This window comes from Schistocerca piceifrons, chromosome 8, assembly GCF_021461385.2.
Source record: "Schistocerca piceifrons isolate TAMUIC-IGC-003096 chromosome 8, iqSchPice1.1, whole genome shotgun sequence".
Lineage (NCBI taxonomy): Eukaryota > Metazoa > Arthropoda > Insecta > Orthoptera > Acrididae > Schistocerca > Schistocerca piceifrons.
This window is the reverse complement of record NC_060145.1, coordinates 125,810,839-125,826,257: the sequence shown is the minus strand read 5'-3', so window position 1 is coordinate 125,826,257 and position 15,419 is coordinate 125,810,839. Positions and strand designations below refer to the sequence as shown.

The following is a 15,419-nucleotide window of genomic DNA, read 5'->3' as shown; positions in this document are numbered from 1 at the left end:
GGACATGAGGTGAACACACTGTAGTTACGACTTTAAATCAGAGTTTTCGGTAAAACGTCTACTGCTAGTGACAGAAGAAAAAAGAGCGAACATGAAAATGTGCTTATGTTCCATAATCTAAGTTTTAGTCCAACCTCCAGCATGTGAGCAGGTGAGGGGAAACGTATATGTCCGCCAAAAACTCAATTTACTGTAAGTTATCAGTCATTCACGTAAACAAAGATGTGAACTGTTTTATAATCTTCAAGTATCACAGATCAAAACAAAACTGAGTCATTCTAGATTCCACCGAAGATGCCTTAAAGTAAAAGGTGAAACGCGTCTTGAATCAGTAAAGTACACTGGATAAAGAAAAAAGAAAGGAAATAATCAATAGCTCTACATATTTAGTAAATTACATCTTATGACATACCAGCAAATTAGTTTCGGTTTAACTTCTCATTCGACATGCTATTAATGCCATTTAAAAAAATTCATCTATCCCTTCTGAAAAACTGTAGTTACTTTCATATCTTGGTAGATAAACAGATTTAGGATATTTATCATGCGACGAAATACATGACTTTTCACAAGTTATCGTTTGCAAAAAAAAAAAAAAAAAAAAAAAAAAAAAAAAAAAAAAAAACATTTCGATTTCTTGAACCGTTTACGAAATTTGCGGTTGATACAACCACATGGTTTACGACGAGCAGGACGAAGTACCGGTCGCGTCGCCGAGCAACCCGCGCGCGGTCACGGCATAGCCCGTCCGCCGACATATCAGACAATATCTCGGGAACGGTGATAGCTATCGATCTGCTCTCAGCTTTAAAAACAATTTCGATATGTTGACTAAATTTCATACGCAATAATGTATTACCTAAAATGAACTGTACGCAAAGTCCACGCAATGCGTTTTTACCTCTGCACACTCATTAAAATTTCGTGTAAAGGTTTACGTAAATGCGATACAGCAAGTAACCACGACGAATAACGAAAAGAAATTCGGTCCTTTATCGAGAGAAGATATCAGGCTGTAACATGCCCAAGAATCAAATTTTTCTACCGAATAGTTTCCTTGGAATCGAATGATAAGTATTTCATAGCTGCCGCCGCGTCCGCGCCAGCGGTTCGGCGAAAGTTCGTGTGGCCTGGGAGTCCGTACCTGACGTCACGCTCAGCGCGTTCTGTGATTGGCGGCGCGCACCTGGAGCGCGGCACGCGGCAGCGGAAGCGGTTCGACATGGTCAAACCGCGACGCAGAGCCCGCCGCGCCTTGCCGCTGACGCCGTTTCCATGGCAACCACGCCGCTGACGCGCGGTTTTGACGCGCGGCAGCTCTAGTGGGAACCGGCCTCCGCGCTCCAGGTGCGCGCCACCAATCACAGAACGCGCTGAGCGTGACGTCAGGTACGGAATACCGGGCCACACGAACTTTCGCCGAACCGCTGGCGCGGACGCGGCGGCAGCTATGAAATACTTATCATCCGATTCCAAGGAAACTATTCGGTAGAAAAATTTGATTCTTGGACATGTTACAGCCTGATATCTTCTCTCGATAAAGGACCGAATTTATTTTCGTTATTCGTCGTGGTTACATGCTGTATCGCATTTACGTAAACCTTTACACGAAATTTTAATGAGTGTGCAGAGGTAAAAACGCAGCGCGTGGACTTTGCGTACAGTTCATTTTAGGTAATACTTTATTGCGTATGAAATTTAGTCAACATATCGAAATTGTTTTTAAAGCTGAGAGCAGAACGATAGCTATCACCGTTCTCGAGATATTGAATGATATATCGGCGGACGGGCTGTGCGGTGACCGCGTGCGGGTCGCTCGCGACGCGACCGATACTTCGTCCTGCTCGTCGTAAACCATATGGTTGTATCTACCGCAAATTTCGTAAACGGTTCAAGAAATCGAAACGCGTTTTTTTGCAAACGATAACTTGTAAAAAGTCATGTATTTCGTCGCGTGATAAATATCCAAAATCTGTTTATCTACCAAGATATGAAAGTAACCACAGTTTTTCAGAAGGGATAGATGAATTTTTTTAAACGGCACTTAATAGAATGTGGAATGAGAAGTTAAACCGAAAATAATTTGCTGGTATGTCATTAGATGTAATTTGCTAAGTATCTACAGCTATTGATTATTTCCTTTGGTAAGTAACAAACGTTTTTTTCTTTATCCAGTGTACTTTATTGGTTCAAGATGCTTTTCGCCTTTTACTTTAAGGCATCTTCGGTGGAATCTAAAATGATTCAGTTTTGTTTTGATATGTGATACATGAAGATTATAAAACTGTTCACATCTTTTTTACGTGAGTAACTGATTACTTACAGTGAATCGAGTTTTTGGCGGACATCTGCGTTTCCCCTCACCTGGTCACATGCTGGAGGTTGAACTGAAACGTATATTATGGAACGTAAGCACATTTTCGTGCCGGCCGGAGTGGCCGTGCGGTTCTAGGCGCTACAGTCTGGAACCGAGCGACCGCTATGGTCGCAGGTTCGAATCCTGCCTCGGGCATGGATGTGTGTGATGTCCTTAGGCTTAATTAGTTCGAAGTTCTAGGCGACTGATGACCTCAGAAGTTAAGTTGCATAGTGCTCAGAGCCATTTGAACCACATTTTCGTGTTCGCTCTTTTTTCTTCTGTCAATAGCTGTAGACATTTTACCGAAAACACTGATTTGAAGTCGTAACTACAGTGTGTTCACCTCATGTCCCTTCCTGTTTGGTTTGTTTATGTACATGTTGCCAACCTAAGGAATTATATGCTGAAAACTAATGTTTGTTTATTTCTGTTCTCCTTATATCTGTATGTGTGTGAGGCTAGACAGTGATAGTTATAGAAAGTTGAAACTGAATGCAGTAGTTGTCAGACAGTGGTTGAAAGATTTGGTGTTCAGCTAATTTCAGTTTTGGTTTAAATGTTTTGTGGAGGAGTGCATGGAAGAGTAAATTCACTGCTTACATTAATAGATGAAATAGTAGAATAGCATTTCAACAGATGATTATTATCAGAATACTATCACCCAACCCCTTTGTCCTCATTCTTTGACGTCTCATAATATGTCCTGTCAACTTACCCCCCTTGTAGTCAAAGTTGTGCTATAATTTCCTCTTCCTCCTCTATTTAATTCCGTTCCTCTTCTTTAGTTACACGATCCTCATATCCAATCTTCAGCATTCTTATTGATCACCACATTTTGAAAGCGTCCACTGTCTTCTTGACAGAACTGTTCATCGCCAACGTTTCACTTACATACAAGGCTGCACTCCACACAAATACCACACTCCACACAAATACCTTTGTAAAATAGTACCCACTCATTAGAATTTATATTCGATGTGAACAAATTTTCTTTTTCAGAACGCTTTTGTTGCTATTCACAGTCTTCATTTTATATCCTCTCTACTTCTGCCTTCTCAATCACTGCTTCCCTTTCAAGTCATTGAAATCTTAGAAATGCAGTTTGGTTTCTGCACAAGTTGTAGATAATTATGTGGCCCTGTATTTTATCGATGACATCTTCAGAGTTTCAAAGAATGTTTTAATTAAGATTGTAAAAACCTTTCTATAAACATGCAAAAGCTTTAAACACAGTTTCGCAGTTCTTCAGTGTGTCTACTTAGCTAAGTGGTAGGATCAGTATTGCCTTGCGTGTTCAGACATCTCACAGGAATCTAACATTGTGCTTATTTTAGTTTGTACAAACCCTCCCCCTCTCTATTTTACAAAGGTATTTGTGTGGAGTGCAGCCTTGTATGTAAGTGAAACGTGGACGATGAACACTTCTGTCAAGAAGACAATGGACGCTTTCAAAATGTGGTGATTCATAAGAATGCTGAACATTAGGTACGAGGATCGTGTGACTAAAGAAGAGGTATGGAATTAAATAGAGGAGGAAGAGGAAATTACGGCACAACTTTGACAACAATAGGAGTTAGTTGACAGGACGTATTATGGGGCGTCAAAGAGTGAGGACAGAGGGGTTGGGTGATAGTATTCTGATAATAATCATCTGTTGAAATACTATTCTACTATTTTATCTATTAATGTAAGCAGTGAATTTACTCTTCCATGCACTCCTTAAAACATTTAAACCAAAACTGAAATCAGCTGAACAAATCTTTCAACCACTGTCTGACAACTACTGGATTCACTTTCAACTTTCTATAACTATCACTGGCTAGCCACACACACATACAGATACAAGGAGAACAAAAATAAACAAACATTAGTTTTCAGCATATAATTCTGCAGGTTGGCAACATGTACATAAACAAACCAGACAGGAAGGGACATGAGGTGAACACACTGTAGTTACGACTTTAAATCAGAGTTTTCGGTAAAACGTCTACTGCTAGTGACAGAAGAAAAAAGAGCGAACATGAAAATGTGCTTATGTTCCATAATCTAAGTTTTAGTTCAACCTCCAGCATGTGACCAGGTGAGGGGAAACGTATATGCCCGCCAAAAACTCAATTCACTGTAAGTAATCAGTCATTCACGTAAAAAAAGATGTGAACTGTTTTATAATCTGCAAGTATCACAGATCAAAACAAAACTGAGTCATTCTAGATTCCACCGAAGATCCCTTAAAGTAAAAGGCGAAACGCGTCTTGAATCAGTAAAGTACACTGGATAAAGAAAAAAGAAAGGAAATAATCAATAGCTCTACATATTTAGTAAATTACATCTTATGACATACCAGCAAATTAGTTTCGGTTTAACTTCTCATTCGACATGCTATTAATGCCATTTAAAAAAAATCGGCTATCCCTTCTGAAAAACTGTAGTTACTTTCATATCTCGGTAGATAAACAGATTTAGGATATTTATCATGCGACGAAATAAATGACTTTTCACAAGTTCGTTTGCAAAAATAAAAAAAAAACAAAAAAAAAAAAACATTTCGATTTCTTGAACCGTTTACGAAATTTGCGGTTGATACAACCACATGGTTTACGATGAGCAGGACGAAGTATCGGTCGCGTCGCGAGCGACCCGCACGCGGTCACCGCACAGCCCGTCCGCCGACATATCATGCAATATCTCGAGAACGGTGATAGCTATCGTTCTGCTCTCAGCTTTAAAAACAATTTGGATATGTTGACTAAATTTCATACGCAATAATGTATTACCTAAAATGAACTGTACGCAAAGCCCACGCAATGCGTTTATACCTCTGCACACTCATTAAAATTTCGTGTAAAGGTTTACGTAAATGCGATACAGCAAGTAACCACGACGAATAACGAAAAGCAATTCAGTCCTTTATCGAGAGAAGATATCGGGCTGTAACATGCCCAAGAATCAAATTTTTCTGACGAATAGTTTCCTCGGAATCGGATGATAAGTATTTCATAGCTGCCGCCGCGTCCGCGTCAGCGGTTCGGCGAAAGTTCGTGTGGCCCGGTATTCCGTACCTGACGTCACGCTCAGCGCGTTCTGTGATTGGCGGCGCGCACCTGGAGCGCGGCACGCGGCAGCGGAAGCGATTCGACATGGTCAAACCGCGACGCAGAGCCCGCCGCGCCCTGCCACTGACGCCGTTTCCATGGCAACCACGCCGCTGACGCGCGGTTTTGACGCGCGGCAGCCCTAGTGGGAACCGGCCTTAAGACTGACACAGCGGTCAGTGAATACCGTCAGGCCATCCGAGGCCTGTTCAGATGGAATATTTTGGAAAACAAACAATCAAGTCCGTTACTGGACGGTATTACTAATAGAAAAAAAATCAGAAGTTAAAGTTCCGTCAAGCCACTGTAGAGCGCACTATTCGTGAACGCTAAGTCCGTTCCCAGCAAAAGTGATGAAAAAGTTGGTGTTCCCAGCTACTATCACCGAAATGTTGGTGAAGTCCAGACGTGCCAAGCCGGCAGAGTCCGGCCCCCGGGGACGGCGGCGTCTTGATTGTAGAGCAGCGGTTGACGGCGGACTGGACGGCGGCAGCGGTGGCGGCTCTGGTGGAGCTCACCAGTTCCAAGCTGGCGACGTTATAACACTACCGTCTGCTACTGCTACGCCATAACCTCAAAGTTGAAGGCAGGTTGTGAAATAAAACTATCTTGATAAAGCAATTATGGTATAAAGCAACAGCAGTGCTACCCTCTGAAAGGAGTTTTGTTATGTTGACCGTGTTATACCTAACGGAGGTGGCTTATCGGAAGTGAAAAAAATTATGTAAATATTCAAACAGTAACAAACAATAATTTACTTATCAACAGCGTCCAAATGATAATAAAGAAAATGGTCAGCAGCCTAATTAGGCATAAGAATGAGTAATATTCTTGTTCAAGAAAATAGATGTGAGTACCTTTAATGGACAGACACAGCCTATACTTTATCATATGAGAGCGCAATCAGCTCTGTCACAAGCATATGTTGACATTAATGAAAGTGCTAACAGTTATAGGAAAAGAAGACTATTTGTATAAGGACAACAGATAACGAAACACACTATTACCTTGAGGACTTAGTCAAACTGAAGGGTCTCAATAATGTTACTATTAATACTCACTGTAGAATCGTAACTTGGACATAGGTTCAATATTATTTTTCAAATATATTCCTATCTGACATGAAATATGGATATGGTTCACAGTAAAATTAGTTATTGTGAATAGATTAAGTCTCTCACTACTAAACACTTGTCTACTTAGAATGAAAATTATTTGGGATTCACTAACAGATTATTTCTCACTGCCTTTTAAATAAAGAAACTATTGTTTTCATAGATAGTGGTCTTTCTATTAATCGTTATCTAGCATGAGCACAATAGACAAACTGTTGATCCTGTTACACCATTAATATGCACTTTTAATACACAAGAGGAACCCAATATTGTACAAAATTTCACTTGAATATCAAGAGTAATTGAAACTTGCTATAATTAAGAAACTTTGTGCATTTGAACTAGTTTCAATGGAAGGGGGCCCTTAATCTTGACCACTGTAGCTGAGCAAACTAAACACACTTTCAATGCACTAGAAAAACAAGCCCTTATCAAGCATGAACATGTCACTTTCAACAGTAATAGTTCTCAATTTTTACTTCAGTAGAACACAACTTGACGTGGTTATAAGACAATAGCTCACCTTTGGATGATTTTCAACAGGCTGCACTGTGATCATTTAATTTGCAAAACTCTATAAGCCACAGTTTTGAGAACATTTACTTTAGAAGTTGGCAACAAAATATTAATAAATAGTTTTAATAGAAAAATTATTTTCAGCAAGCATCATTTACTATATTACTCAGTTCTGCTACATTAACTTTAACTTAGTTTCTTCTTACTATTTCCAAATTCCATTAATTAGTAAACACTGGACTTCCCTATTTTCATAATATGCACACTCGGTAAGCATTTTTGACATGAGAAGGACCCTAAGTGGTTGTGTGACTAGGGATAAAAAATCAAGGTAGGTATAAGAGTTCGAGTATAAGTTACCATATATTTGTGCACACTAAAATATCCAATGAGCTGATCCTTCACTTTACATATTTACAATTCCTTGGTTCCTTTTTTCAGTGATTGCGCAACGTGGTGGCGAGTGCATGTCGGTGGGTGGATTTGCAGGCGGAAATGCTGGACCCTGTCATTTCTTGATGGCGATGATAGGTACCAATTCCAGAATAGTTCCAGCTCTTTATCCATCCATCCGAGGCATTGGAAAGTGGCACGGAAAGCCTCTCTCTGCATCAGCACAAGACACAACTTTTACATGAGCAGCTGACAGTTTGGTAGCTCGTCCCCGACTGACTCTTGGTTCCATCTTTCTATCCATGCCCACCACATTTTGCGCGCGCTACACAGTTCCGTTCCCGAGGGGAATCACACCACCTTTTACTTACAAAATAACTAAGAACCCTAAGTGAAGGTCAGCATTTTACGTAACAGCAAATAATCACTTTAAACAAAATATATTATTTGCACATATTGGTAATTCTACACAACATTATTTAAACAAAATTACAATTATATGCATTAAGTTTTGTTCCCTTCAAATGAAACAAAGAATTTAAATGATAGATACACTACATTGCATAGAATCAAGCCATGACATCACCACTCTCGTGGTATCGATTCAATCCAACAACATTTACAGAAACTCAACGATATAACATTAAATAAAACAAAAAGGTAAACTAAATCAGTAGAGCATTAGAGCTATGGTGTTACAATGTCACTGCCGGCCAGGGTGGCCGAGCGATTCTAGGCGCTACCAGTCTGGAACCGCACTACCGCTACAGTCACAGGTTGGAATCCTGCCTCGGGCATGGATGTGTGTGATGTCCTTAGGTTAGTGAGGTTTAAGTAGTTCTAAGTTCTATGGGACTGATAACGTAAGAAGTTAAGTCCCATAGCGCTCAGAGCTATTTGAACCATTTTACGACGTCACTGCTTTCGCTGCCCCGGCGCGAGCTTATATCCTCTGATAGGGTGCTTGGCTGGATCGCGTAAGCAGAACATAGTCTCGATCGGCGCGCGACGGTTGATACTTTTTGGCCGCCACCGGCTTCGCCCTCTGCTGGTCTACTCGCTGACTTCTTTGTCTTGCTGCGCCTAGAGTGGAGCTGCGGGCGTTCGAACTGTGCAGCAGGCAGATATTCGGCTGCCGCTGCTCCACGATAGATGCGCGTCATCACATCCGTTACCTATTGAGGACATGACGGCCCACGGCCTTGCCGCACCGGTTCCTGTCGGATTACCGAAATTAAGCTCTGTGGGACTTGGTTAGCACTTGGATGGGTCACCATGCAGTCTGTCAAGCGCTGTTGGCAAGCGGGGTGCACTCAGCCTTTGTGAGGCCGGTTGAGGAGCTACTTGATTGAAAAGTACTTGGACCGGTCACGAGAACTGACAACGGCCGCGAGAGCGGTGTCCTGACAGCGCGTTCCTCCATACTAGTATCAGGTGACGCTTAAGGGCGAAGATGACACGGCCGCCGGTTGGTACTGTCGAGCATTCGAGACCTCTTTGGACGGTAATTCTATTTTTTTTTTAAATTTAAGACCTGACAGCATTCTCAAATTTGATGAATAGTAATGGCTTTCTTGATGGTTTTTACGAAAATATTAGATGTTTATCCTGCTCTGTGTGTATTACAGTGTAGCACAAATATGTACATTTATTATCTGTGACTCAGTGGTTTAACTCCGTCCTTAGCTGCCATGCTATGAAGTCATGCGCTGAGCTCTTCTGCAGTAATTGCGCAACCGACAGTTTGATTTTCCAGCAACATGGGCCTAGTAAATCTAGGGCCCGTGTTGCCCGGCTGCCTCGCTCAGCGACTAAGTCCCACTCAAGGTCACCCGCCTTACACAGCAGCATAAGGCTAACCCACACAGCCATGAAATAAGATATGCTAATGAAAGAGTGAATGTTTGGGCCAAGATTGATGGTACTTTATCAAATTATATTAAAGTACAAGGTGATATTACTGTATACTATCATTCTTAATAAAGAGAACCATCCTTATCTATCCTATGAATTTTTTTTTTAAAAAAAATAAAAACACTAATTCAGCTAATACAGCAAGTGTTAACCATGAATTACCAGGAACAAGTTCAGTAGTAGTACATGAAAAATTAATCTTGCATCCAACAAATGTGATTGGACCAGTGAGTAGCTCTTCTTGAGAAACATTATTAGGAACAAAACTGAAAGTGTCCACTGTCTTGTACACTGGTAGTCTGCTCCTCCTGTATCTTCTACGACGGTACGGCATGGCTGTGTGCTTCGTGCGGCTGCCTCGAGTCGACTGAGCATGCTGCTGCCTCAGAACAGGATGTACTTCCTGTCCCCCACCAGGCGCGCACAGCGCCAGCGCGCCTTATCAGTCCCGATTGCGCAACCGACAGTTTGATTTTCCAGCAACACGGGCCTAGTAAATCTAGGGCCCGTGTTGCCCGGCTGCCTCGCTCAGCGACTAAGTCCCACACATGGTCACCCGCCTTACACAGCAGCATAAGGCTAACCCACACAGATCTTCTTGTGACAGCCAGAGCGAGAGCACCAGCAGCAGCGAGTACTGTTTGTATAAAGCGTTTATTTTGCATTTTGTTTACGACCTTCCACTAAGGAAGGGATTCTATTTGTGTTTATCTGCTCTGCATAGTAACTAACAGTTCTTGATAAAACTTTACGTAGTTTTCGTGTTAGATTTCTTAGTGTTTTCTTGATCGTTTAGAACAGAAAGCGCCCTAAAACCGTCTTTTGTTTGTTTCGCGGCCGTTAGCCACTAGTCACTTGAATCAGCAGTTGTCTTGTGACAGCCAGAGCGAGAGCACCAGCAGCAGCGAGTACTGTCTGTATAAAGCGTTTTTGTACTTATTTGCTGCGCTTAGCTTTTAAATAGTTTTTCTGGGAAAACCTAGCGTAGTTTTCGCGTCTCGTATTTCAGTGAGTGTTTCTTGATTATCAGAGTAGCTCATCAGAAGATTATCTTGGGAATTTGTCACCGTATAGAGTAGGGTAAACATAGTCATGTGTAGGGACTGTGGTTGTTGTGAGCGGACGCAAGGAGAATTGGCCACTCTTCGGTGCAGGTGGAGGCTTTGTCTGTTAGGCTCATCGAGCTCGAGGCGCAGGCGTCGGCTCGTAGTGGCGTTGGGGCAACTGTGGTAAGACCTATGCCTACTTCGGTGGCCTTGGAATCACATGGAACCCCTGATGTCGCTGCGTCTTCCGGCAGTGAGCATCTTACCGGTCAGCCATCACTCCAGGGTGAATGGCGGACAGTGGTGGGCTCGCGCGTGCCTGGCCGAAAGGCGAAGGTGGGATCTGGCCGCGTGGCAGCTGCCTTACCCCTTTCCAACAGGTACGGGGTGCTTCCTAGTGGTGATGACATCGTTTCCGAGCCACCACAGGATGCCTCGCCTGTTGGGCCAGTGGCCGATTCTCCGGCAAGGTCCCGACAGTCACAGAGGGCGTGCCTATTAGTTATAGGGAGCTCCAACGTTAGGCGGGTTATGGAGCCCCTCAGGAAAATAGCGGGTAGGTCGTGGAAGAATGCCAGTGTGCACTCGGTGTGCTTGCCGGGGGGTCTCGTCCGTAATGTGGAGGAGGCCCTTCCGGCAGCTATTGAACGCACTGGGTGTGACCGGCTGCAGATAGTAGCACATGTCGGAACGAATGACGCCTGCCGCTTGGGTTCTGAGGCCATCCTTGGTTCCTTCCGGCGGCTGGCTGATTTGGTGAAGACAACCAGCATTGCACGCGGAGTGCAAGCTGAGCTTAATATCTGCAGCATAGTGCCCAGAGTCGATCGCGGTCCTCTGGTTTGGAGCCGTGTGGAGGGTCTAAACCAGAGGCTCAGACGACTCTGCGACTATAATGGTTGCAAATTCATCGACCTCCGTTATTGGGTGGAGAACTGTAGGGCCCCCCTAGACAGGTCAGGCGTGCACTACACACCGGAAGCAGCTACTAGGGTAGCAGAGTACGTGTGGCGTGCACACGGGGGTTTTTTAGGTTAGAGGGACCCCCCCTTGGGCGAAACGATAAAATACCTGACGGCTTACCAGAGAGGACATTATCATCGTTGATAAAGAACGTCCGTCCTCAGAGACCAAAAACAGGAAAAGTTAACGTAATATTGGTAAACTGCAGGAGTATCCAGGGCAAGGTTCCTGAATTAGTATCTCTTATTGAAGGAAATAGTGCGCATATAGTATTAGGAACGGAAAGTTGGTTAAAACCGGAAGTGAACAGTAACGAAATCCTAGACACAGAATGGAATATATACCGCAAGGATAGGATAAACGCCAATGGTGGAGGAGTATTTATAGCAGTAAAGAATTCAATAATATCCAGTGAAGTTATTAGCGAATGCGAATGTGAAATAATCTGGGTTAAGTTAAGTATCAAAGGTGGGTCAGATATGATAGTCGGATGCTTCTATAGACCACCTGCATCAGCAACCGTAGTAGTTGAGCGCCTCAGAGAGAACCTGCAGAACGTCGTGAAGAAGTTTCGTGATCATACTATTGTAATAGGGGGAGACTTCAATCTACCAGGTATAGTATGGGATAGTCACACAATCAGAACTGGAGCCAGGGACAGAGACTCTTGTGACATTATCCTGACTGCCTTGTCCGAGAATTACTTCGAGCAGATAGTTAGAGAACCAACTCGTGAAGCTAACGTTTTAGACCTCATAGCAACAAATAGACCGGAACTTTTCGACTCCGTGAATGTAGAAGAGGGTATCAGTGATCGTAAGTCAGTGGTTGCATCAATGACTACAAGTGTAATAAGAAATGCCAAGAAAGGAAGGAAAATATATTTGCTTAACAAGAGTGATAGGGCACAAATCGCAGAATATCTGAGTGACCACCATCAAACGTTCATTTCTGAGGAAGAGGATGTGGAACAAAAATGGAAAAAATTCAGAAACATCGTCCAGTACGCCTTAGATAAGTTCGTACCGACTAAGGTCGAAAGCGAGGGGAAAGATCCACCGTGGTATAACAATCATGTACGAAAGGTACTACGGAAACAAAGAAAGCTTCATCATAGGTTTAAGAGTAGTCGAATCATAGCTGATAAGGAAAAGCTGAACGAAGCGAAAAAGAGCGTAAAGAGAGCAATGAGAGAAGCATTCAACGAATTCGAACATAAAACATTGGCAAACAATCTAAACAAGAACCCTAAAAAGTTTTGGTCATATGTAAAATCGGTAAGCGGATCTAAATCCCCTATTCAGTCACTCGTTGACCACGATGGCACCGAAACAGAGGACGACCGAAGAAAGGCAGAAATACTGAATTCAGTGTTCCGAAACTGTTTCACTGCGGAAAATCGTAACACGGTCCCTGACTTCAGCCGTCGCACAGACGCCAAAATGGAAAATATTGAAATAAACGATATCGGAATTGAAAAACAACTGCTATCACTTAGTAGCGAAAAAGCATCCGGACCAGACGAGATACCCTTAAGATTCTACAGTGATTATGCTAAAGAACTTGCCCCCTTTCTATCAGCAATTTATCGTAGATCGCTGGAAGAACGTAAAGTACCTAGCGACTGGAAGAAAGCGCAGGTCGTTCCCATTTTCAAGAAGGGTCATAAATCAGATGCGAATAATTATAGGCCTATTTCGCTTACGTCAATCTGTTGTAGAATAATGGAACATGTTTTGTGTTCTCGTATTATGACGTTCTTAGATAATACAAATCTCCTTCATCATAACCAACATGGATTCCGCAAACAGAGATCATGTGAAACTCAGCTCGCCCTATTTGCCCAAGAAATTCACAGTGCCGTAGACACTGGCGAGCAGATTGATGCCGTATTCCTGGACTTCAGGAAGGCATTTGATACGGTTCCGCACTTACGTTTAGTGAAAAAAATACGAGCTTACGGAATATCGGACCAGGTTTGTGATTGGATTCAGGATTTCCTAGAAGAAAGAACACAACATGTCATTCTTAACGGTTCAAAATCTGCAGATGTAGAGGTAATTTCGGGAGTACCGCAGGGAAGCGAGATAGGACCTTTATTGTTTACAATATACATAAATGACTTAGTTGACAACATCGGTAGCTCCGTGAGGCTATTTGCAGATGACACGGTTGTCTACAAGAAAGTAGCAACATCAGAAGACTCGTACGTACTCCAGGAGGACCTGCAGAGGATTAATGCATGGTGCGACAGCTGGCAGCTTTCCCTAAACGTAGATAAATGTAATATAATGCGCATACATAGGGGCAGAAATCCATTCCAGTACGATTATGCCATAGGTGGTAAATCATTGGAAGCGGTAACGACCGTAAAATACTTAGGAGTTACTATCCGGAGCGATCTGAAGTGGAATGATCACATAAAACAAATAGTGGGTAAAGCAGGCGCCAGGTTGAGATTCATAGGAAGAATTCTAAGAAAATGTGACTCATCGACGAAAGAAGTAGCTTACAAAACGCTTGTTCGTCCGATTCTTGAGTATTGCTCATCAGTATGGGACCCTTACCAGGTTGGATTAATAGAAGAGATAGACATGATCCAGCGAAAAGCAGCGCGATTCGTCATGGGGACATTTAGTCAGCGCGAGAGCGTTACGGAGATGCTGAACAAGCTCCAGTGGCGGACACTTCAAGAAAGGCGTTACGCAATACGGAGAGGTTTATTATCGAAATTACGAGAGAGCACATTCCGGGAAGAGATGGGCAACATATTACTACCGCCCTCATATATCTCGCGTAATGATCACAACGAAAAGATCCGAGAAATTAGAGCAAATACGGAGACTTACAAGCAGTCGTTCTTCCCACGCACAATTCGTGAATGGAACAGGGAAGGGGGGATCAGATAGTGGTACAATAAGTACCCTCCGCCACACACCGTAAGGTGGCTCGCGGAGTATAGATGTAGATGTAGATGTAATGATCCTATTTATAAAGAGGGTAATCGCCACTTCCTTTTACGGTTTAGCTTCGTAGTTGCAAGTACAATGTGTAACATTACCTTAGAAAAATTAATGAATTACTGTGCTGATGAACATGAAGTGTTATTTGATTTTCAAACAACTGAGCAAAACTGAACGTACTCAGACATTCACTAAAGTGACACACAATATTTTTAGCGCAACACAATCTGTCTTTCAGTAATCCGTACAAAAGAATGGCCCTGACTAACAATAACCTATACCTTTCATGAATTCTTACCTCACAAAAATCTTCGTTACTCGAACTACTGCAATACAGCGAGCGCCAATACTGCCAGCTAAATAAAAGATTCTAACTACTGAAGGCACTAACTACTGATAGGCGTAGTTACCAAATGAAAGATTTTGATAGAGAACAAACAATGTATTTACCTTAATAGTGTTCAAAAGTCATAATGTATATATATCAGTTCATGACATCCAGTCTTACAAATTTACTGTCTCTGTCCAGATCATCCGCTCTCAAAACTCCGCTATCTCACTCCCCACATCCACAACTGCTCGCGGCTCACCTCCAACTGCGCAACGCTACGCTCTGTTGACATCCAGCTGCCCAACACTACAATAGCAAACAACAATGCAAACCAGCCACAGACTGCACACATCACAGCCAGTGATTTTCATACAGAGCGCTACGTGGCGTTACCAATAAGGAAACCTAAACAGCCTACTTACAAATGTAAACATCCTTTACACAGAAAAAAAGGTTTGAGAAGAATAGTGCACGTCCGTCTCCGTTCTTCTTTTGGAACTGGCTTTTCAGTGAAGAAAAACTGAATTTTTAGAGGTTCAGAGGGACAACGTTACAAAAACCATATTTGTGAAATGTGAAGTTTGTCAAAGGACAGTACGAGATACTAACGGTATAGTAAATTTAAGCAAGATGATGTTTCGGTAAGTGTGGTTGTAGTTAATTATGTTGATTTAGGTTTACAGACTGTCAGAATTGATAATTATCCCTTTGTAGTTCTGTCTGATAA

General features: G+C 42.5%; 1 protein-coding gene across 1 annotated transcript in view; it reads left to right on the top strand.

Annotated features, from left to right (window-relative positions):
• Window positions 1–5,994, top strand: part of LOC124712118 (transcription factor Adf-1-like) — a 102,560-nt gene extending 96,566 nt beyond the window's left edge. Inside the window, exon 4 of the mRNA XM_047242416.1 lies at window positions 5,853–5,994. Within this exon, the coding sequence (XP_047098372.1) occupies window positions 5,853–5,994 (142 nt within the window). The remainder of the gene's footprint in view (window positions 1–5,852) is intronic.
• Window positions 5,995–15,419: the final 9,425 nt, after the last annotated feature.